Here is a 24,140-nt window from a genome sequence, read left to right as displayed (position 1 = left end):
ACAACCTGCTCCTGAATGACTACTGGGTACATAACGAAATGAAGGCAGAAATAAAGATGTTCTTTGAAACCAATGAGAACAAAGATACAACATACCAGAATCTCTGGGACACATTTAAAGCAGTGTGTAGAGGGAAATTTATAGCACTAAATGCCCACAAGAGAAAGCAGGAAAGATCTAAAATTGACACTCTAACATCGCAATTAAAAGAACTAGAGAAGCAAGAGCAAACACATTCGAAAGCTAGCAGAAGGCTAGAAATAACTAAGATCAGAGCAGAACTGAAGGAGATAGAGACACAAAAAACCCTCCAAAAAATCAATGAATCCAGGAGTTGGTTTTTTGAAAAGATCAACAAAATTGACAGACCACTAGCAAGACTAATAAAGAAGAAAAGAGAGAAGAATCAAATCGACGCAATTAAAAATGAAAAAGGGGATATCACCACCGACCCCACAGAAATACAAACTACCATCAGAGAATACTATAAACACCTCTACGCAAATAAACTGGAAAATCTAGAAGAAATGGATAATTTCCTGGACACTTACACTCTTCCAAGACTAAACCAGGAAGAAGTTGAATCCCTGAATAGACCAATAGCAGGCTCTGAAATCGAGGCAACAATTAATAGCCTACCAACCAAAAAAAGTCCAGGACCAGATGGATTCACAGCTGAATTCTACCAGAGTTACAAGGAGGAGTTGGTACCATTCCTTCTGAAACTATTCCAATCAATAGAAAAAGAGGGAATCCTCCCTAACTCATTTTATGAGGCCAACATCATCCTGATACCAAAGCCTGGCAGAGATACAACAAAAAAAGAGAATTTTAGACCAATATCCCTGATGAACATCGATGCAAAAATCCTCAATAAAATACTGGCAAACCGGATTCAGCAACACATCAAAAAGCTTATCCACCATAATCAAGTGGGCTTCATCCCTGGGATGCAAGGCTGGTTCAACATTCGCAAATCAATAAACATAATCCAGCATATAAACAGAACCAAAGACAAGAACCACATGATTATTTCAATAGATGCAGAAAAGGCTTTTGACAAAATTCAACAGCCCTTCATGCTAAAAACGCTCAATAAATTCGGTATTGATGGAACGTACCTCAAAATAATAAGAGCTATTTATGACAAACCCACAGCCAATATCATACTGAATGGGCAAAAACTGGAAAAATTCCCTTTGAAAACTGGCACAAGACAGGGATGCCCTCTCTCACCACTCCTATTCAACATAGTGTTGGAAGTTCTGGCTAGGGCAATCAGGCAAGAGAAAGAAATCAAGGGTATTCAGTTAGGAAAAGAAGAAGTCAAATTGTCCCTCTTTGCAGATGACATGATTGTATATTTAGAAAACCCCATTGTCTCAGCCCAAAATCTCCTTAAGCTGATAAGCAACTTCAGCAAAGTCTCAGGATACAAAATTAATGTGCAAAAATCACAAGCATTCTTATACACTAGTAACAGACAAACAGAGAGCCAAATCATGAATGAACTTCCATTCACAATTGCTTCAAAGAGAATCAAATACCTAGGAATCCAACTTACAAGGGATGTAAAGGACCTCTTCAAGGAGAACTACAAACCACTGCTCAGTGAAATAAAAGAGGACACAAACAAATGGAAGAACATACCATGCTCATGGATAGGAAGAATCAATATCGTGAAAATGGCCATACTGCCCAAGGTAATTTATAGATTCAATGCCATCCCCATCAAGCTACCAATGAGTTTCTTCACAGAATTGGAAAAAACTGCTTTAAAGTTCATATGGAACCAAAAAAGAGCCCGCATCTCCAAGACAATCCTAAGTCAAAAGAACAAAGCTGGAGGCATCACGCTACCTGACTTCAAACTATACTACAAGGCTACAGTAACCAAAACAGCATGGTACTGGTACCAAAACAGAGATATAGACCAATGGAACAGAACAGAGTCCTCAGAAATAATACCACACATCTACAGCCATCTGATCTTTGACAAACCTGAGAGAAACAAGAAATGGGGAAAGGATTCCCTATTTAATAAATGGTGCTGGGAAAATTGGCTAGCCATAAGTAGAAAGCTGAAACTGGATCCTTTCCTTACTCCTTATACGAAAATTAATTCAAGATGGATTAGAGACTTAAATGTTAGACCTAATACCATAAAAATCCTAGAGGAAAACCTAGGTAGTACCATTCAGGACATAGGCATGGGCAAAGACTTCATGTCTAAAACACCAAAAGCAACGGCAGCAAAAGCCAAAATTGACAAATGGGATCTCATTAAACTAAAGAGCTTCTGCACAGCAAAAGAAACTACCATCAGAGTGAACAGGCAACCTACAGAATGGGAGAAAATTTTTGCAATCTACTCATCTGACAAAGGGCTAATATCCAGAACCTACAAAGAACTCAAACAAATTTACAAGAAAAAAACAAACAACCCCATCAAAAAGTGGGCAAAGGATATGAACAGACATTTCTCAAAAGAAGACATTCATACAGCCAACAGACATATGAAAAAATGCTCATCATCACTGGCCATCAGAGAAATGCAAATCAAAACCACAATGAGATACCATCTCACACCAGTTAGAATGGCGATCATTCAAAAGTCAGGAAACAACAGGTGCTGGAGAGGATGTGGAGAAATAGGAACACTTTTACACTGTTGGTGGGATTGTAAACTAGTTCAACCATTATGGAAAACAGTATGGCGATTCCTCAAGGATCTAGAACTAGATGTACCATATGACCCAGCCATCCCATTACTGGGTATATACCCAAAGGATTATAAATTATGCTGCTATAAAGACACATGCACACGTATGTTTATTGCAGCACTATTCACAATAGCAAAGACTTGGAATCAACCCAAATGTCCATCAGTGACAGATTGGATTAAGAAAATGTGGCATATATACACCATGGAATACTATGCAGCCATAAAAAAGGATGAGTTTGTGTCCTTTGTAGGGACATGGATGCAGCTGGAATCCATCATTCTTAGCAAACTATCACAAGAACAGAAAACCAAACACCGCATGTTCTCACTCATAGGTGGGAACTGAACAATGAGATCACTTGGACTCGGGAAGGGGAACATCACACACCGGGGCCTATCATGGGGAGGGGGGCGGGGGGAGGGATTGCATTGGGAGTTATACCTGATGTAAATGACGAGTTGATGGGTGCAGCACACCAACAAGGCACAAGTATACATATGTAACAAACCTGCACGTTATGCACATGTACCCTACAACTTACAGTATAATAATAATAAATAAATTAAAAAAAAAAAAAAAAAAAAAAAGAAAAGATGAAGTTAGTAAGTCAAAAATAAACCATTATTATTATTGTTGGTAAAAAAAAAAAAAAAAAAACAATGAAGGTTTTTGTTTCTCACTTGTGTTACCTGTCCTTTGTGAAGTTTGCTGTGTCATCTTAACTCCTAACCCCAAGCTGGTCACTATCTGGAACATTGCCATTTGCTGTTGCAGAGAGAAAAGATGCATGGCAAAACCTAGAACTTGCTTTTGAAGCTTCAGCTTGGAAGTGATGCATCACTGCTGCTAATATCTCATGGACTGAAGCAAATCAGATGGCCATATCTATTTTCAAGGGAGCAAGAAAGTGCAGTTGCATTGTGTGCTTGGGAGAAGAACGGAAAGATTTGGTGATCATCAATAGTAACTACCACGATGGGCATCAGTGGTGGGCAAAGAGAACTGATATGTTACACACCTACCATGAACTAGAGTGTTTGCTAATCTCTTTTCAATCTCATGAGTTTTTATCACCATTATTATCCACAGATGAAGAAACTGAGGCTCAATGAGGTTAAGTACCTTGCCCAATATCAAACAGCTCCATTTGAATCCAATAATGGCTCCAAAGCCCGAGTTCTATTTCTCATAGTATATGATAGTCTCTGCTTAACTAAGAGTTAGTTGCATTTTTCCTGTTGAGATTATATACTTAGAACCTATGGATTTCTACCAACAGCCCGTCAACAATAAAGGATAGTTGTCTACTTCCTAAGAGGATCTGCTTTGCTTGTTTAAAAAAATCACAGATATAAGTATCAAAATATCCTGATGTTCTTTAAGAAATGTTCTCCTCAGGCCTCCAAATCTGGACTGATTTTATTTTCCTTTGCATTGGGCTCATTTTTTGTCTGGTGGCTTTCCTTTTCAGTTCAATGAGAACCATAAAAGTAGAAAAAAAGTTCTGCGGGATTGAGGGATGAAAGTGCAGACTGCTTTGTTTTTGACGGAGATTTCTGCAACAGCACTTAAGGCCAACCCCCACATGATTGCTTTTTCTTCTTTTCTTATTCACTTACGAGGTGAGAAGTGATGAATGCCTATTATTTTTACATTAGGAACAGGAATTTTTCTGGCCTTAAAAGCCCAGGAAGCCCTGAAATTAAGCTTTTCTTTGCAATACCAGCTCAGCTTCATTGCACCTGAGCACCAAAACAGGTTATAGTCATTATCCTAAGTGAATTAATGCAGGAACAGAAAACCAATGCCACATGTTCTCATAAGTGGGCGCTAAACATCAGGTACACATGGACACAAAGAAGGGAACAGTAAACATGGAGGCCTACTTGAGGGTGGAGGGTGGGAGAAGGGTGAGGATTGCTGATTACCTGGGTGACAAAATTATCTGTACATCAAACCCCTGTGACATGCAATTACCAGTGTAACAAACCTGCATGTTTACCTCTGGAACCTAAAATAAAAGTTGGAAAGTTGGGAAAAAAAAAAAAAAAAAAAAAAAAAAAAAAAAAAAAAAAAAAAAAAAAGAAACATGAAGGAGAAACTCATCAGATTGAAGTAGATTTCAGGAGGGAAAAAATCACCTCCATCCATCACTCATTATCACATCTTTCAGGAGCCAAGAAGCAAACTGTACAGACATCAGAGGGGCTCTAGATTCACAAGTCCATGGCCTCTCCCCCACGTTGTCACCCCCAGCGTTGCTGAATGAGGCCGCCCTGACTTACCTATGAAATACGCCAGCAAAATAGCCAAGAGGAGGGCCGCGGCGATGGCAGAGAGGGCGGCACATTTCCAGCTGCAGTACTTGGAGGGCTTCTTCAGCTTGAAAGCCTTCCTGGAGAAAGTATTCCTGGGCAGCAGGCGGGGCGGGGGCGTGTAAACCGTTCCTGAGGTCAAAGGGTATCCTGGGGAAGAGCTGCTAAACAACGGAGTGCTCCCGGAGGAGGTCTTGAAGAGGAAGTGCCTGCCAGGAAAAGGGAAACAGTCAGAGTGGCCGTGGGTAGCCAAGGAGCAACCTTTAGCTGTTTTTCTTCCACCCTGGTCTATCTAGTCCTAGCATAATCCTAGTTAACTAAGCTTACGCTGGAGTGAAGAAGGGGCGAACATTACATTCAATGATGACATAAATTAATTCCACAAATGTGCATAATTTGCTCCTTTCACATACGCATCTAGTTGTTATCTTCCACAACAATCTGCAAAACATTCAAAACAAATATGGAAACTGAATGACTGTCACCTCCTCAGAGATGATGAGGTTGAGGATGCTAAGCGTTTTCACATATTAGATACCCACTATTTAAAAAAAAAAACTTTTATTTTGGGTTCATGGGTACATGTGCAGGTTTGTTATATAGGTATACTTGTGTCACTGGCATTTGATGTACAGATTATGTTGTCACCCAGGTAAAGAAAATGTGGCATGTATACACCATGGAATATTATGCAGCCATGAAAATAGTGAGATCATGTCCTTTGCAGGAACATGGATAGAGCTAGATACCTACTATTGAAAGGTACTTGAAATGTATTGTCACAACTATTGAAAAACTAAATGTTTTAATATCTCCATTTTATTTTATTATTTTTTAAAATTTCTAATTTTTTCTTTCTGTAATCCAGATATATTCTTTTTAAAAATTTCAATAGTTTTGGGGGTACAGCTGTTTTGTGATTACATGGACAAGTTCTTTAGCAGTGATTTCTGAGATTTTGGTGCACCTGTCATCAGAGCAGTGTCCACTATACCTGATATGTAGCCTTTTATCCCTCGCCCCCTCCACCATTCCTTCCAAGTCTCCAAAGTTTATTATATTATTCTTATGCCTTTGCACCCTCATAGCTTAGCTCCCACTTATAAGTGAGAATATATGATGTTTGGTTTTCCGTTCCTGAGTTATTTCACTTAGAACAATGGCCTCCAGTTCCATCCAAGTTGCTGCAAAAGCCATTATTTCATTCGATTTTTATGGCAGAATATCTCCATTTTAGATGGGAGATATTAGGCTTGAAGAAACCAAGCAACTGTCTGAGGACTGAGACCCAGAGCTCTGTCTTTCGATAAAACCTGTGTGCTTACATGTTACCCTACACTGTCTCACCCTTGTTGTTCTATTTTCACCTCCCCTGAAATCCTGATTCCTGTTCTGAGATGCCTTCTCCAGGTCATGTGATCATGATTAGTTCTTTGGAATCGTCTTTGCCTATCGATTGAGTAGGTGTCCATGTTAGCCAGAGCTGTGGTGTGACAACCACACCACAGAACCATATGGTAGAACAGGCAGTGTAGAAGAGGATATAGCTCCTCCTCAGGGTCAGGAGTCTGTCACTCCACGGGCACTTTAAGGAAGGACCATTAATTCTCTGACGATTCTTTCTTATACATGCCACTCCTAAGACTTCAAATGTGACTTGCTAGACCTTGTTTAAAACGATGACTTGTCTTCCAGGAAATACGTAGCGGGGTTTCAGGCAGGAGTTAAGTAAATGCTAGAGTCTGAGCAGCTGGAGGCCACAGTCTATGTCTTATTTTGTACCTTGTTTGTTCTATGTTCCCAGTACCCACATCGAGCCCAACATGCAGAGGGGGATTTTAGTGAATGAATGAGTGAATGAATGAATGAGTCCTCTCATTACCTTGTAGTTTTACTCAGCTGCAATTCTAAGGTTTCAAAATGTTACTACAGTTATTTCCTTTCTCTTCACCTCTTCCGTAGGTGCTACTTAGTTTATTGGCCACTTACAATGTGTCAGTTACGATGCTACATGTTTCACTTGCAACTAAACCTCACATTAACCCCAGGAAGTGGGTACTATTATTACCTCAATTTTACAGATGAGAAAACTGATGCTTGGAGTTGGTAAGCAGGGTCATTAGGGCTCAAGCTCTAGTCTGCCTGACTTAAAAAAAAAAAATTATTTACATCCAGTTAGACCCTCTAGAAGCTCTAATCAGACCTACTACACCACACTGCCTTGCCTCTGGGGGCCAGCAGACTTTCCCAGTGGGCTTCTAAGGCAGGACTGCTGTCATTACAAATATTTGTATCTTGGCTGATTCCAGATAAAACCTTGAAAGTATTTTAATCCTTCACAGAGATCAAACAAACCCAATACGACTGACAATCATGTCAGAAAATGAGTATCTGATTAGTGAATTATTTAACATAGTTAACGTTAAAATAAAGCTTAGAAGTTTGATTCCATAACTAAGACTTTGGACTCCTTTTCCAACGGCTCTCTTTTAGTGCTCCATTTTAAAATGGTGTTTTGGAAGAGGAGGCAGTAAGCATGGTGTTCATGACAGCACTGTATCACAGGACAGACCTTGGTAGTCCTTCCTGGTCGTGCCATTTCCGACAAGTACCTAACACTGCTTTTGAGAACCTCCATCTCCTCATTTGTAAAACAGAGGTAATAAGAGTACAGGTACCTCATAACTGCTTACTGTGAGGATTGCAACACTGTGTAGGAAAAGCATCACTAATCCTATAATATCATGCAGGATTACGTAGCAAAAGCACTTAACCAAGGTGTGTCTCATAGTAAGTGTCAGCCCATGTGAGTAGCTTTTAGTATTAATTCTTCAGAGCTACATAAGGAGCCTGAAATGTAGATTTTAATTTAAGGCTTGGCAAATGTTGAACAAACACCTGAAGAGTTCTCTAAGTCACTAAATAATAGTCTGCTGCCTTATAACAACACTAGAACATATCCACAGCAGAAAGCCAGGGTGACAGAGAAACCTCGGAATTTGATTTAGGACTCCTTCAAATTTATTTCTTACACAATTCTCCCAGAGTGAGTGTTGAAAATAGGAAATCAAATGAAAACAAAGGAACGTAAAGACATTGTAAGGAGTCACTAATGAGTGAGAACATACGAGTTCCAGTTCTCGCATCCTCAGTGATCTTGCCAATTTCTAGGGCTTCAGCCACCACTGATGGGTCTGGAGTCTCCAAAGCTCCATTTCTATCTAGCTCATGACTCCTTAGCTCCTGACCCACATCCCGTTGTGCATTGGGTAGCTTGTCTTCTACATTTCACAGCTATCTTGAACAAGTCACAACCAAACTCAGACTATATTCCTTTACACGCCCAAGTCCACCCCTCCTGGACTTCCTTTACTCCCAGTTACCCAAGGAACTTCCTCCTTTTCCCTTGCCTTTCCCCATCCAATAGCTTAACGAATCCCATCAATTTCATTTCTGAAAACCTCACCCACCAACCCCATCCTTTAGCCTTCCTGCCTTTTCCTTCCCAAGTCACAATGCCAGTGTGCTCTGGCTTACAAATCCATGGTTATTCTTCCATGCCTGAAAGGGGAGACCTAAGTTTCAACATGGAACCAGCCTCTCTATAACCACTACCCATTTTTGGACCCTTGTTTCTAATCAGTGTTCTCAGCTCCTGTGCACTCATGCTTCAGCCATACAAAAAGACACACTTTCTTTTAACAAGCCCGCTCAGTTGAATCAAATGGCTTTTTCTGTTCTGTCTCACCTAACCCATCCTAGCTAACTCCTACCCAACTTCTAACCACCTACCTGGGGAATCTATTCTAACATGGCCTCCATCACTTTGTGCACTCACAAATCTATCTATCTGTCTGTCTGTCTATCTATCTATCTATCTATCTATCTATCTTAGATTCTATTTATAAATAGAAACTTATTTCTCCCATGATACAGTTATATCCTGGTGTTATTAATCTCTCTCTCTATATATATTATTTTAAATGTGTCTATCCCCAACCAGAATGTGAACTCCTGGACACTTGAACTGGTATATATTCCTTACTCCTGTTATCTCTAGAGTGGAAACATTAGTGCCTGGGTATCAGTCATATTTGTGGACAGAATAAATAACTTGAAAATAGTAATGTTTTAGCAACATGAGAGCAACATGGTGAAAATTAAGAAGTTTAAATTGGCTTTAATGTTATTTTTCATACTCATTTATAAGAAACATGTAAGGCTATGATTATATCTTGCATATGGCACCTCTTCGTGAAATCCTAAAAATGTTCCCTTGACAATTTAGTCCATTTTCTACACTTTCTTCTAAAAATAAAGTCAGCTTAGGTCACATGTCATCAAACAAAGCACCCTTTCTCCCTGACAAAGGCTTCTAATAACATTGAGAATAAAATCAGGTGTCTTTCTCATGACCTACAACTCTGCATGATCTGCCCTCTGGCTACCTCTCCCACTGAAGCTTCCACTGCTGTCATCCTCCCTTACTCCATCCATCATATTGTCCTTTTACTGTTCCCATCATATCACATCTTCTTGCCTCAGGGTCTTTGCACTTACCGTTCCTTCTGCCTGGAAATATCTGCACAACTTGTTCCTTCAATCTCTGCTCTCATAGCACTTTCTCAGAGAGATCTTCCTGGACCCCTTCAGTTTCTTTTACTATCTGCCCTGTCATAACTGCCTTATTTTTCTTCATTAAATGCATATGTATATTTGCATATTACATATTTTCTGTCCCTCTCGTTAGAACTGAATTTCAATAAAGTTTAAAATAATTATTTTTTTCATGCTGTATCCTATCACCTAAAATAGAGCCTGGCTTACAGTGGGGGAACTCAACAAATCTTTGTTAAATAAATAACTTACAACCTTTTCCAAGACCAAAATAATGAATGCTAAAAGAATAGTGCTGTGAACATTTTTAATTTTAAAATAGGCTCCTCCTGCCGTGTTGATGCCTGTTTGCCAAACAGATTTACAAGTTTGCATATGTACATGCAGGCAAGAGTCTATATTTACACATGCAAGGCCAGATCCCTCCACAGAAAAACAACCTGCATACTTTTCAGCACTGCATAAGCCCTCGCAGGATGTATCTCTCAGGCCGCTCATTGGCACTGTGGTGTCTGTGATGATCGCAGCTAAAAGAAACCCGTTTAGTTATCATCTCCCTTCCTTCTAGTTTCTGGGGTTTAAAATGATTAAACAAAAAAACAATGATAAGTAGAATCCTATTTCTCCCATGATACAGTTACACCCTGGTGTCACTAATCTTTAGAAGATTAAAGTTAGCAAACAAAAAGAGAAAGATTCGATAGAAGTGATCTTCAGACTGTGTCCCATAAATACCTGGAATTTGTACTGTTTTTAACACAGTACTCAAGTGATCACCTGGTCCCAGGAATTTGTACTGTTTTTAACGCAGCCCTCAGTGTTAAAAACAGTACCAAATCCTGGGCCCTATCCAGGTATGAGGATAGGGTCTGGGAGTATATTGATTAAGAAGCTTCCTAGTGGCCGGGCACGGTGGCTCATGCCTGTAATCCCAGCACTTTGGGAGGCCGAGGCAGGCGAATCATTTGAGGCCAGGGATTTGAGACCAGCCTGGCCAACATGGTGAAATCCCATCTCTGTAAAAAATACAAAAAAAAGTAGCCAGGTGTGGTGGTGGGCACCTGTAATCCCAGCTACTTGGGAGGCTGAGGCAGGGGAATTACTTGAACCCAGGAGGCGGAGGTTGTAGTGAGCTGAGACTGTGCCATTGCGCTCCAGACTGGACAACAAGAAGGAAACTCTATCTCAAAAAAAAAAAAAAAAAAAAAAAAAAAAGGAAGCAAAGAAGCTCCCTGGCTGATTCTAGCGTACATTAACATTTAAGAAATTCTACCTGAATCATTTTTATGCCCTTCCAAATGCATCTTACTTGCAGAGGACACACCAGATTGTTAGTAGATATATATTTTTTAATGTAAGCTTTGAATGTGGGCATCTTTAGGTGAAGTTTCATGAAGTCTGCAACTTCCTTTCAAAAGATTCAGCAAAAAGATCTCTATCTCTTAAGCTCTATAAAAATAGATAAGGCAAATGTGGCAAAATGATAGCAATTGTTGAAACCAGGTGGTTATTCTCACATGGTACTATTCCAAGTTTTCTGTATGTTTGAACATTTTCATAACAAAAAATTGAAAAAAAAAATGCAAGGTTTGATTCACCCAAGGATTCCAGTCACATGCTGCTAGAAAATCAAATAAAATGAAGCAAGACCCACAAGGTAATGGTCTGGCCAGATGGTCACAGGGAGGACCAAGAGAGCTTAGGGGACTTCTCCTGATTTTTCCCTGAACCGGCTATTAAGACAGCTTCTCCCCCTCAGGGGCCTGCTCATTGTGTTCAGATGAATCATTTGTGATGCCCCAACTGAACTTCTTCCCAGCGGTCGGTCATGGAAGTAGCTCAGCTCGGGACTCCAGGCGTCAGCAAAAATGTGTAGTTTCCAAATGCACTTGACATTTTTCAAGCACAACTCAATTGCTCTCAGAATTGGCCACTTGTGCCTTGGAAAGGAAAGGCAAATGAGGGGCCCCCAAAGTGCTGTCCTTGGAGTTTGCTAACACTCCAAGAGATAGAGAAAACCAGTCCTTGATGTCTTACAAAAAATAAAAGAGGAGCTCACACACTTCTTTCCCTTCCCAGTCATGTCATGGTGGGGGATGAGAGCTTTGGTCATAGCACCCAGCATTCTGTCAGGCACAGGTTAGGGGCTTGGGATGGAATAGTGAGGCAAAGGCTCTGCGTTCTCAGCTCTGTATCCTACATTCCTGTGACTTCTTAAGAATACAGGGATCATCACTTCACCCTAAACTATCAATCTTTTTGGTAAATGTCATCACTTTTCCTCATGTGAAAACAAAACCATTTAATAAAAACTGAGAAGCACACCTAAAAGCTGAACAGCCATTCTCCCATATGCTTTACACGACAGCAAAGATATGGATTTCAGGCAGAATCTTGGTTAACCAGGTTTCTGCTTCAAATTGGCTTAGAAAATTAAGGGCATGCATTGTCTCTGATTAAACAATCATGAAAGATTTTAAAAAGAAACCTAACAAACAAAAAAACCTCATGCATAAGATCCATGCAAGAAGAGCCCCCACCAATCCAAAAGGCTGTGAATTTTTATTTTATTCTTATGATACAGAAGGAGCTTGACGAATCTAGAGTGGTAGGTTTGAGAAGCGGACGCTGGCTAAGCTACCTGAGGCTCCAACAAAAGATTTCTTTTCTTTTTCTTGTTTTTGCCTTTTCTCTGAGTCAATCACGAGTAAACTTAGTCATTAACCTTAAATCACACCAGAGAAACAAACAAACACATACATAAAATTCCTTTACACCAAGTCCCATTTTGCAGCTTGCAACCAAGGGGATCACCTTATTTTCTGTTGTTTTGGCTTTATTCCCAGGGGAAAATCCTAGCAGGGCTGTGAAACAGAAATGTACTACACAAATAAGTGTGCTGCCTCAACTCCAAAGGTCAACGCTTTTTTTCTGTTTCTCTCTTCCTCTCTCTCTCACCCCCTATCCCACGATCTCATCACAGTGTACCACTCAGCTAACCAGGACAACTAATGACTAACAGAGCAGACCGACATGTTGTTCTTTGCTCACGAAGTCTGCAGCAGGAAGTGTTTTTGAAATACAGCAAAAGTCTTAAATGATCTCAACGTAGCACTGTGTGCAAAAGAGCAACTCTGGTTATCAGGGAAACCAGGTGTCGACTGTTGTTCTACCGAGAAAATTGACCTCCCCAGTAAATAAACTCACGGGTATTCAGAGGAGCGGATGAAAACATTGATACACAGCCCATTAATCCCTAAAATATTCTGACTATCATACATGCAGTGTCTGAAATTTGATAAAAAGCCAGGGGAAGGATAGAGGCACACACACCCCAGGAACGGGGGCGTGGTGCTCAGTGAGGGAGATCAGGTGTGCACTAGAAAACTCCAGATTTCATTACATTTCACTGGTTCTGGCCATGCCCTTTGAAGCATCAGGTTTATTGTCTCTAAAAGAGTAAGTTTAATAAAGAGGCAGCCTATAAAGGGTACTGTAGCATGTAAAGTTACTGTAATTCGGTTTTCAGGAGTTATAATAAAACATTTAGCTGGAGAGAGGTTAAATAACCACCACCCTTTCTGGCACCATTAATATACTCTCCAATATGAAAAGGAATGGTGCCGGTTGAGGCAAAATTCAAGGGGCAGGGTCCTGAGACAGACAGAGACAGAGACATGGAACGTGGAGAGAAAGCAAAAACAGAAGGAGAGAAGCATAGAGGATGAGGTGAAAGAAGAGATAACGAGAAAAATGATGGATACTGTGCCACTGAGCCCTACTTGAGTAGCAAAAGTAGGTGATTGCTTAAGCATTCTGTCTTTATTTTCCTGTTTGCAAATATAAAATGTACACATTACAAAAAAAAAAAAGCATATGATTTTTTTTTTCCCCCAAGACGAAGTCTTGCTTTGTCACCCAGGCTGGAGTGCAGTGGCTTGATCTCAACTCACTGCAACCTCCACCTGCCAGTTCAAGTGATTCTCCTGCCTCAGCCTCCCAAGTAGCTGGGATTACAAGCATGTGCCACCATGCCTGGCTAATTTTTGTATTTTCAGTAGAGACGGGGTTTCACCATGTTGGCCAGGCTGGTCTCAAACCCCTGACCTCGTGATCCACCATTCTCAGTCTCCCAAAGTGCTAGGATTACAGGCGTGAGCCACCGCACTGGGTCAAGTATATAAATTTTAAAAATAGAAAGTAAACGTCTCCTATACTTTAGAGATAGATTGGTAAACATCTGATGTTTGTAGTCAGAAGACTTCTTTTTCTACATAGAAACATTTCTTTGTTGTCGTCATCATGATTATTATTCATTTAATTATTTAAGAAATCCAATAGGATGGTACCTAGAAGGCAGTTTTAAGTCTGCAAATTCTAGACTGAGACAACCAGGGTTTGCATCCTGGCTCCTATATTTATCACTGTGTGATCTTGGACAAGTTACTTAACCTTGCTAGGAGGCTGAGAATGATAGTCGCTACTTCATGGGCTTGTTAGGGGGACTGGGTGAGTTTATTTGTGAAATGCTTAGCATTGAGATTGACATCCAGTGAATGGTCAATAAATGCAGATATTAATGGCTTGAGGGCAGGAGCCATGTATAGTATATTTTAGCCTTTACTAAATCTCCTTGACCTAGCATAGCGCCCAGCTGATTTAAAATATGTGTTGAATGAATGAGTTGTTCTAATTAGCCTGGTGATTGGAGAATTGCAGGCACCCCCATCCACTGTGCCCTAGGAAGAGAAGGGACTAGGGATGTGACTAATGTGCCTCTTCTCTTCTTCCAGTTGAGAATTTATGCTTAGGTTGAGAAGTGAATTGTTTCCTTTAAAATAGGACTTAAAATTTTTAAAATTGTTACTTCTCAAGTTTGAAAAACAAGAAGCCAATAATCCAATTAGTGTAGTCAAAAGTCCCTTTTATATCATAGTTCCCTAAGCTTCGACTCAAGCCAGTCTGATTCAGGAAAAAATAGGCTTTCAAAGTTTCTCATCCCTGAACCTTGCGGCTCATAGGGGACTGCCACTACATTTGCATATGCCATGAACAACAGGAAAATCCTCTGTTTTGCCCTCTTCAAAATTTTGCAGCCGTACCAAAAATATTCACAGCTGGAATAATTAGCAACTCAATTTATTGCCTTCCGTTTTCTAAATAGAAGCTTCAACTCTTGATATTTAAATAGTGTCACACTGTGATATAACATAGCATTTTTTCATGGTAAAACTTTTTTTTTTTCCTCCATGAAATGATATACTGCTCAGTGTGACAGGCAAGGTCTCTCGAGGTCACTAAAGAAACCTGGTGTTTTGTGAGCAAATCCATTTCAGAGTCTTTGGATGAAATGAAGAGTCTTTTTTTTTTTTTCTTTCTTTTTTCCCCTCTGGAGTTGTTAACTTGGTGACTTTTTTCAAGTTAATTGGTAAGAGTCTTGATACAGTAGGGGAAAAAAAAACAAAGACGTCTGACTTTGACTTCAGATTTGACCTTGAATTCGCTATGCACTATCATATGGGAGTGTCCAGACAGCCATTCCGAATGGACTTATATTTGTGTTCACCAGCAGTTAGAGGTGGATGAAGAAAAAATGCACACCCTCAGACACAGCCAAGGAGCAGGATGATTTCTCCCATCGCGTTTAGTGTCTGGACCATTCAGACAGTCAGACAATGTTCAGGCTGGAATGACCCTCTGGGTCTGTCCCTATATCATATTCTGCTTCATGTGATTACATTTGTTTTTGTCTTGTCTCTTAAGTCAAATTACAAAGCCAGGCTCTCTCTCTTTTGTTTTCTGGTATTTTTCCTTGTTCATAGTAGGTGCTCAAAAAGTCTGCTGAAGGAATTCACTAATTATGGTAGAGGGGAAAATGAACGGGCTTGGAGCCAGGTGCACCTGGACTCAAATCTCAACTCCACCAGGAGCTGCATGATGTGGGGAAAGCTAGGTATTCTCCCTGGGCCTCGGATGCCTCCTCTTAAAAAAATAGAGACAACAGCAATATTTACATCCCAGAACTATTGGAAGGGTTGAAAGAGAACATGAATATAAGCTGAGAGCACAGAAGCGGGCCCACAGGAAGTGTTTAATACATGTATGTACTGCATTGCCTCCACCTCTGCAATGAACACAATATCTCGAATATGAAATCACTGCCCAGCCAGTATTTATTGAGCATGGAATATGTATCACATGGTGCTAGATGCTTGGATGCATTGATGAATAAGTCCTTATCCTCATAGGAAATTTCCAATCTGAGAGACAGAACAGATAAACAGAACTCACATCCAGGTAAACAATAAATACGTGAAATGCTTTCAAAATGTCAGAAGTACCATGGGATTCAGGAGAAGTCTGAGGATAAGAAGTAATTGACCATATGAAGAATGGTATAAAAGAGCATCCCAGGAAGCAGGAGCAGCATGTGCAAAGTCCCTGGGGTGAGAAAGACTGAATTTTTGAGGATGTGAAAGAAGGGCAATGTGATCCGGGCCAGTGGCAGGAAGAAAAGGTAGCCAGTATTCACAGCTTGAAGGCAGGGGATCTGGATTTTTGTTTTTTGTTTTTTTTGTCTGAAACAGAGCTTCACTCTTGTTGCCCAGGCTGGAGTGCAGTGGTGCGATCTCTGCTCACTGCAACCTCCGCCTTCCGGGTTCAAGCAATTATCCTGCCTCAGCCTCCCCAGTAGCTGGGATTACAGGCACACGCCACCATGCCCGGCTAATTTTTGTATTTTTAGTAGAGACAAGGTTTCGCCATGTTGGCCAGGCTGGTCTTGAACTCCTGACCTCAGGTGATCCACCTTTAATCCCAAAGTGCTGGGATTAAAGGCGTGAGCCACCATGCCCGGCCAAGGGGATCTGGATTTAGACCAAGTACAAAGGGTTCTAACTATGCCATCTCTTTGAGTTAACGAAGCACATTTAGGAACATTCTATCTGAAAATTACTAGGATAGGAGAGACTCCTGAGGAATTCAGCACAGGCCTTTGTGATGAAAGAGCTCAGCTGTCTTCTTTGACTTCTGCCTTGAGGGTTTTGGTTTTTGTTCAGAATATTCTAGTCAGCCCTCAATATTACACCTATTACCCTGTCTACATTTGGATATAGGTAGGCATCTCAAGTTTAGCATGACCAAAACACAACTTTTGATTTCCACTCCAAACTTCTCTTCTCCTCCAGGCTTCACTGATATCAGTTACAGATGTCATCACTTCTCTAGTTGTGCAGGAGCCACCCCCAGGAATGGGAATATATTGCATGCAAGAAGTGTATTTGAATGTGCTCTTGGGAAGACCATGTGTGAAGGAGTGAAGGAAGCAGACCTCCCTGGGTGGGAATGGAGGGGAGCTGAATTGTGATCTGTTGCAGAGGGGCCTATGGCGATTCCATGGAAAGCTCTGGAGCAGGGACGGCTCTGCTGAGTTCTTCCAATTTGGGCAAAGGAGGCTGGGCCTTCATATCCTACTCAGATCAGTCACTGGATTTGGACTGTTCCCAGAGGGGGTCCCTGGAAGAGGTGGCTCTCCTCTGCTGAAGGTCAATCTCAGGGAGGGACTTGGCTGAGCTCTGTTGGCTGCCAACATTACCAGCAACTGCAAGGACACCTGCTCCAGTCCTGAAGGGTGACATCTGGGTGGGCACCATGCCATCTACCTCACTAGGCTTTGCCATGGTTCCTGTCCTTCTCTCACACCCAATCCATCATCAGTTGATTTCATCTCTGCCTCCAACACATCCCCGTCCTTTTCTTACCACTCACACCTCTACATCACCTTGCACCTGGCCTGCTGCACACAGCAATCTTTAAAGAGGTCTCCCTCTTTCCACTTTGCCCTTGACACTCCTTCTTCCCATAGGAGTCAGTCATTTCCTACAAACATAAATCAAAACATATTTCAAATCTTCCCATTTCCTTACACTTAGAAGTTATCCTGCTCCACATCATGGCCTACAAGGCGTCTTGTGATGGTCGAGGTCATCTCTTCCTAACCTCTCCAGGCTCTGCTCCCAAGGCACCTGCCACCCTCTTTCTGTTCCTTAAGGAGGCCAAGTTCCTCCCCACATCCAGGTAGTCACACTGTGTTTCCCTCAGTCTGGAAACTTCTCTCCTCCTCTCCTTCTCTCTTCTCATTGCATGGCTCCTCTTTCTCAGGTCTTTCAAGTCTATCCTCAAAGTTCACTTCCTCAGAAAGGCTTTCTTGATCAGCCTTTCCCATCCTAGCATCTTGCATCCTACCTTGTCCAATGTTATAGCTGGGAACAGTCCACATCCAGAGATGGGGGTGGAATACAAAGGCCTATTTACCTCACCCTGCATTAAGATATCTCATTTAACATGCATCACCTTGGACAGCTATCTCCTTCCTTCCTTGTTTGTCACATGATTTTCCCAATGGCATGCACATTCCAGGAGGGCCAGGATTTTGTCATCTTCCTCACCATTGTATCTCCAGCCCCTGGAAGAATGCCCAGCCCATGCTTGGTGCTCCAACAATTTTTAGTTAATGAATAAAGGCATGAACCAACATAGATGTTGAAAAGATCTTGAAAGATCATCTTATACTGCCTGTAGGAGGTGATGAATGTAGAAAGTTTCTGTCTGCTCTCAGATGCAACACTTTTATTTATTTTCCCTGTAGTGTCCTTGTCAAGGAATCCCCTGTCACTCTGGTTTTCAAGATTTCGATAAACAACATCATGTCCTTATTATTCCTACACATGGTTATTTTTGAAAAATCCATTGTGAAGTCTTTGTCTTTCTATTCGAAGGAGCACTTTGGTGTGTTTTGTGGGAGTCTCTTCATTTTATTGATCTTTTAGGTTGGAATTATCCTCAAGTTTTCTGTCATTCTTGAGGGATTCAGCTATAATCGTGATGATTTCCACTGTAGATACCTAATGATTTTGGAAAATCGTGGGATAATGCATTTTTGATAATTTCTAGAGTTTCTATAGGGATGCTGTGTATTTTGCAGCCCTATCCCCTCCTTTCTTCCCACAGGAACCCAGTGGACGTATATCTTCAGGCATTACTTACACAAATTGCCTGGCCAGTTCCCAGTTTGTAACTGGGACTTCAGAGATAGTCTTCCTATAAGTCTGGAAGAATTTTTGGTAAATGTACATGCTCCTTATCTGTTACTTCTCTGCCCACCCACACAGCAGTTTATCTTCCTAGGTTTGGTATCTCTGCAAACATGAAGATTTCATGGTGCATTTTTCTCTTCCGAATCACTTTTAATAGAATATGACAGAATGGTTTTCATCTTGAAAAAATCCTATGTTGACCCTCCTCCACCTAGAGAAGAATCCATTTAGCATTCTCTTTTTCCTCTACCTGTGTAACAAAGCAGTCCTGCCCGGTGCACCTTTTTTTTAAATTTCCTTATCTTTGGTGCTTCAAGACGTCTGTGTGAAGAGTTGCATTTGCCATGACGTTGAATGGGGATCATGTCTTTCAGATGTCAACATATTACACACTCAGATCCATTTACCACTATTAATCAAATCACATGTACTGGGTATTTTGCATTGTGACTTTTAGGTTAACCCTTTCAAGGAATGTTTTGAGGATAGACTTTTTTTTTTTTTTTTCCTGGCACCTTTGTAGGAGAAGACTGGAGCAAGAGACTGGTTCTGTAGCCTGACTATCTTGCTGTGTCTCACTTGAGTAGACGTTTTATACAGAGGGTGACACGCTGATCCTCCGCTATTTTCTCTAATTAATTAATTAATTTTTTAAATGAACTCCTTTTTTTTTAATACTTTAAGTTCTAGGGTACATGTGCACAACATGCAGGTTTGTTACATATGTATGCATGTGCCATGTTGGTGTGCTGCACCCATTAACTCGTCATTTACGTTAGAAGGTAAAATTCACATGATACAAAATTAACCATTTCTAAGTGCACAATTCAGTGGCATTTAGAGCATTCACAGTGTTTAAATTCTGCCTCTATTTAAGTTCCAAAACATTTTCATCACCCCCCAAAAACCCTCAGATTCCCCCCAAAACCTATTAAACAGTAACTCGCCATTCCTTCACTCTCTCACTCGCAGCTCCTGGCAACCACTAATTTGGTTTCTATCTCTATGGATTTGCCTATTCTGGATATGTCACATAAATGGACTCATACAATATGTGACCTTTTGTGCCTGGCTTCTTTTCACTTAGCATCATGTTTTCAAGTTCATCCCCATTGTAGCATGTATCAGTACTTCATCCCTTTTATAGTGGAATACTGTTTCCTTTCCTTTTGTGTGTGTGTGTGTGTGTACACGCTTTTTCTTTATTCATTCATCCATTGATGAACATTCGGGTTGTTTCCACCTTTTGACTCTTGTAAATAGTACTGCTACAAACCCTGGTGTGAAAATGTCTGTTTGAGCACCTGCTTTCAAATCTTTGGGGGTTCTCCCTAGAAGAGGAATTGCTGGATCATAGGGGTGCCTCAGTACACTTTGTGTTGCTATTAAGGAGTCCCTGAGACGGGGTAATTTACAAAGAAAAGGTGTTTATTTGGCTCCTGATTCTGCAGGCTGTAATAGAAGCCGTGCATCAGCATATGCTTCTGGTAAGGACCTCAGGAAGCTTCCAATCATGGCAGAGGGGAAGGGGAGCTGGCGTCACATGGCAAGAGAGGGACAAAGAGAGCAGGAGGTGCCAGGCTTTTCTAAAATAATCAGATCTTGCAGGAACTAATAGAGCAAGAACTCACTCATTACCAGGAGGAACGCACCAAGCTGATCATGAGAGATCCACCCCCATGACCCAAACACCTCCCACCAGGCCCCACCTCCAACATTGGGGATCACATTCCAACATGAGACATGGAGAGGACAAACATCCTAACTATATAATATGATAATAAAATGGTTAATTTTTGAGAAACTTCTAGTTGTTTTCTAAATGTAGAAAATGATAATCAACATTGAACTCTTCAGGAAGCTCAAATTCTGGTTGACAGTAAACATTTTGCCAGTCTCTTTGCATCCTATCCATATCCTGAGTTTGTTTTTGAAAACTGTTAATGAATTACAAAACAAGAAGTATCACCAAGGAGCCAGGTGGCAGCAGTAGTAGAAAGAGTCAAAATATTTCATACCTTAGTAAATGTCTTAGCATCTCCAAGTCAGCAGGCTCTCATTTCAGGAAAGAGCTTTCAGGGAGAGCCTAGTGGGGTTTACATTCTAGGAAAGCTATCTATCCATGACATTTTTTTTTTCTGTTTTATTGGATGTATTCTATAAAGTATTTAGAAGAACTCATACATCAGCTTAAGTTCTTCAATTTTTTATATATTCACTTGTCTTATTTTAATATGTGATAAATAATACTTTTCTTTTTTCCCTTTTAACTTTTGTTTTAGGTTGAAGGGTACATGTGCAGGTTTGTTATGTAGGTAAACTCATGTCATGGGGGTTTGGTGTACAGGTTATTTTGTCACCCAGCTTCTAAGCATTGTACCTAGTAGGCATTTTTTCTTCTGATCCTCTCTCTTCTCCCCACCCTCCACCCTCAAGTAGGACCCAGTGTCTGTTGTTTCCCTTTTTCTGTCCACATGTTCTCTTCTCATCATTTAGCTCCCACTTATAAGTAAAAACATGTGGTATTTGGTTTTCTGTTCCTCTGTTAGTGTGCTAAGGATGATGGTCTCTAGCTCCATCCATGTTCCCACAAAAGACATGACCTCATTTTTTTATGGCTGCGTAGTATTCCATGGTGTATATGTACCACATCTTCTTTATCTAGTCTACTGTTGATGGGCATTTGGTTGATTCCATATTTTCGCTATTGTGAATAGTGCTGCAATGAACATACATGTGCATCATCTTTACAGTAGAATAATTTATATTCATTTGGGTATATACCCAATAATATCCATTAAATTTTTAAACAAAAGTTTTTATTGTTAGCCTACACTCTAAGCACTGTATTATAAACAGTACTTTTGTACCAAGCCCAAATATTGCCTGACTTCATAATTGAGTTTGGGTATAAATTCATTTTAAAAATTTATGCTGAGAGAAAAATTATGTTTTATTTTAGAAGGCAAGATCACAAAGTCCTTCGCAGTTAGGGCTTGAAAAAATTCTGGCTTTTCTACTTCTGTCATAAGATCAGAGAGGATCTGAATCTGAAATACAACATCTTAAAATGTGCTTTTTGGATCAACAAGTATATTTGTATATTGCTAGTGTTAGATAAAGAGAGGGTTCCATGATATTTGGGAAATGGAATAAACAGAATTTAGAAGATTACTGCAGATCTTCACAAACCTAATATTTAAATATAATAAATATCCCAGTACTCTACATGATTTATTATTCCAGTTGTTTTTGTAAGTTTTATACCAAACTTCTTCTCAGCCTTAAAACTGGTATTCCACAGCATCCCTCATTTGAGAAATGAAGTTCTAATTCATTTCTCTCTGCTTCTAGATCAGTATCCTAAGGCCCAGAAAGAAGTGAAAAAACAACCAACCAACCAACCAAAAAATCCAGTAGTGGTTATTTTTGTAGGTGCTCAAGATGCATTTGCTGGGTAGATGAAGCAAATAAGCAAGGAAAGAAAGAAGAGAAAGAGGAAGGTATATAAATGGTGTAAAAATTAACGGGGACAGACAAAGTATCATATGGGATTTCTTCAAGGCAGAGGAAGGAAAATAAAATGATTTATCTGAATTCTTGTATAGCTACCGACAATTCTTAAGTCATCAAAACAATTCTAAATATAGGGGCTGGCAGAGGTGAAAGAAAACAAAAGAAAAATAAAGCTGCCACTCCTTTTTGCTTATTATAGATTTGCTCCTCTCACATCAAATGTGTATAGTAATTTCAAGTATTTAAGTTTGGGGCACTGTTGCTTCCCCCCCCCCAAATAAACAGTGGTCATCTCTATTGCTATCTATTTTCCCACTTGAATTTACATCAGACTCTTTCAGGCATGAGCAAATAGAAGAAGACCTATTGACGTATTTACTCACATTTCTTTGTATGTGTAATAGCCGTAGGTATGATATTTTCTTCTTATTTAGAACTCTTCATTAAATGACACAAGAACTCTTCAGGGATATTAATTAAGCTTTATGGCAACCCCTGTGACATGTCTGCCTGCCTACATATATCTGTTGGATACTCAGAAAGGAATGTTGTGCAGAAGTGTGCCATTTAAGTGTGTTTGTAGGCCAGCCACATACCCACTGACAATGCACAGAACAGATCCATACATTTCAGTCATCCAAAAAAAAAAAATGCCATTAAGAAAGGTAACCATCATTTAGTGGCAACACATAAATATTGCCATGGCACTTAATATACTCTAAGGCAGACCCTGCAGCATCCCTATCACAAAACAAGTCCCAGGGCAGCAGGCTCTGAAAGCTGGGTTTCCTTGAAAGGTTCCTAGTTTCTTAAATGCTGGGTTTCCTAGGGCCCCAGGCAAAGCTTTTTAAAAATGCAAGTGTCAAGGAAAACTGTCATGCAGGTTTGCCTTAAGTACCCGAAACGCTTGTCACTGCCATCTTGGAAGTATTGATGAAGATACAGTTGGACAAGCCGAGGCATGGTAAATTGAAATTTGCCTGACAGGGAGGTGGCATGTTAGACTAAAAGGCAGGTGCCCGCCTTCAGGCATTTGCTTTGCAAGTGGCAGAATTAAACAAAACCTAAAGGCAAGTCTGGTAGTGGGGAGGCTGCCTTTCCAGACATCTTGAAGGCTTGGACTTGAACTGAGCTCCTTTCTGGCTCTCAGGTTTTGCTTGACAAGAAGTTAAGTGGTTATGTGAAAAACAAAGCAATGTCTGCATTTCTGTGGAGGGAAGTGAGGAAGGAGGGGAAGAGAAGTGATAGGGAGGAGGAACAAGGAAGAAGAGGGAAGGTCAGGGTCACGGTCAGGTCGGGACAGCCCTGCTGATTAGAGGAGGCTGGATAGGGCGATGGTTAATAAGGAAACTGTCAGTAGCAGGTGGGGTCAGAGCCTGGTTGCTTCACCTTAAACCTGTGCAGCCTAAGGCAAATGACTTATTATTATTACATCTTAGTTTCCTCATATGAAAATAGTGAAAATGATGGAAAGTATTTCTTAGGAATATTGTGTGGATTAAATGAGCGGCTCAGCACACACCTGACATTGAGTGGATCCTCAATAAATGTTGGCTATTACTGTTATGCAGATAATTATCAATGAATCCTATAGACTGCCTACTTTAAGTATATATCTCTTTCCTTTTAGTTCCCTTTCCTTCCTTCTTTCTTCCCTCCTTCCTCCAACCCTCCCTCCCTTCTTTCCTTCCTTCCTCCCTTCTTACCTTCCTTTCCTTCCTTCCCTTCCTTCCTTCCCTCCCTTCCCTTCTCCTTCTTTCCTTCCTTCCTTCTTTCCTTCCTTCCTCCCTTCCCTTCCTTTCCCTTCCCCTCCCTCCCTTCCTCCCTTCCTTCCTTCCTTCCTTCCTTCCTTCCTTCCTTCCTTCCTTCCT

The 24,140-nt window shown here is 40.6% G+C and overlaps 1 protein-coding gene across 5 annotated transcripts in view; it reads right to left on the bottom strand.

Annotated features, from left to right (window-relative positions):
• Positions 1-24,140, bottom strand: part of TENM2 (teneurin transmembrane protein 2) — a 985,093-nt gene that overhangs the window by 276,879 nt on the left and 684,074 nt on the right. For all 5 annotated transcript variants that reach the window (XM_025389012.1, XM_025389009.1, XM_025389010.1 and 2 more), the window contains one exon: positions 5,012-5,250. In XM_025389012.1, the coding sequence (XP_025244797.1) occupies positions 5,012-5,250 (239 nt within the window). The remainder of the gene's footprint in view (positions 1-5,011; positions 5,251-24,140) is intronic.

The sequence above is a fragment of the Theropithecus gelada genome, chromosome 6 (genome assembly GCF_003255815.1).
Source record: "Theropithecus gelada isolate Dixy chromosome 6, Tgel_1.0, whole genome shotgun sequence".
Taxonomy (NCBI): domain Eukaryota; kingdom Metazoa; phylum Chordata; class Mammalia; order Primates; family Cercopithecidae; genus Theropithecus; species Theropithecus gelada.
Note: the sequence above shows the minus strand (reverse complement) of the source record. Positions and strands in the feature narration are given on the sequence as shown.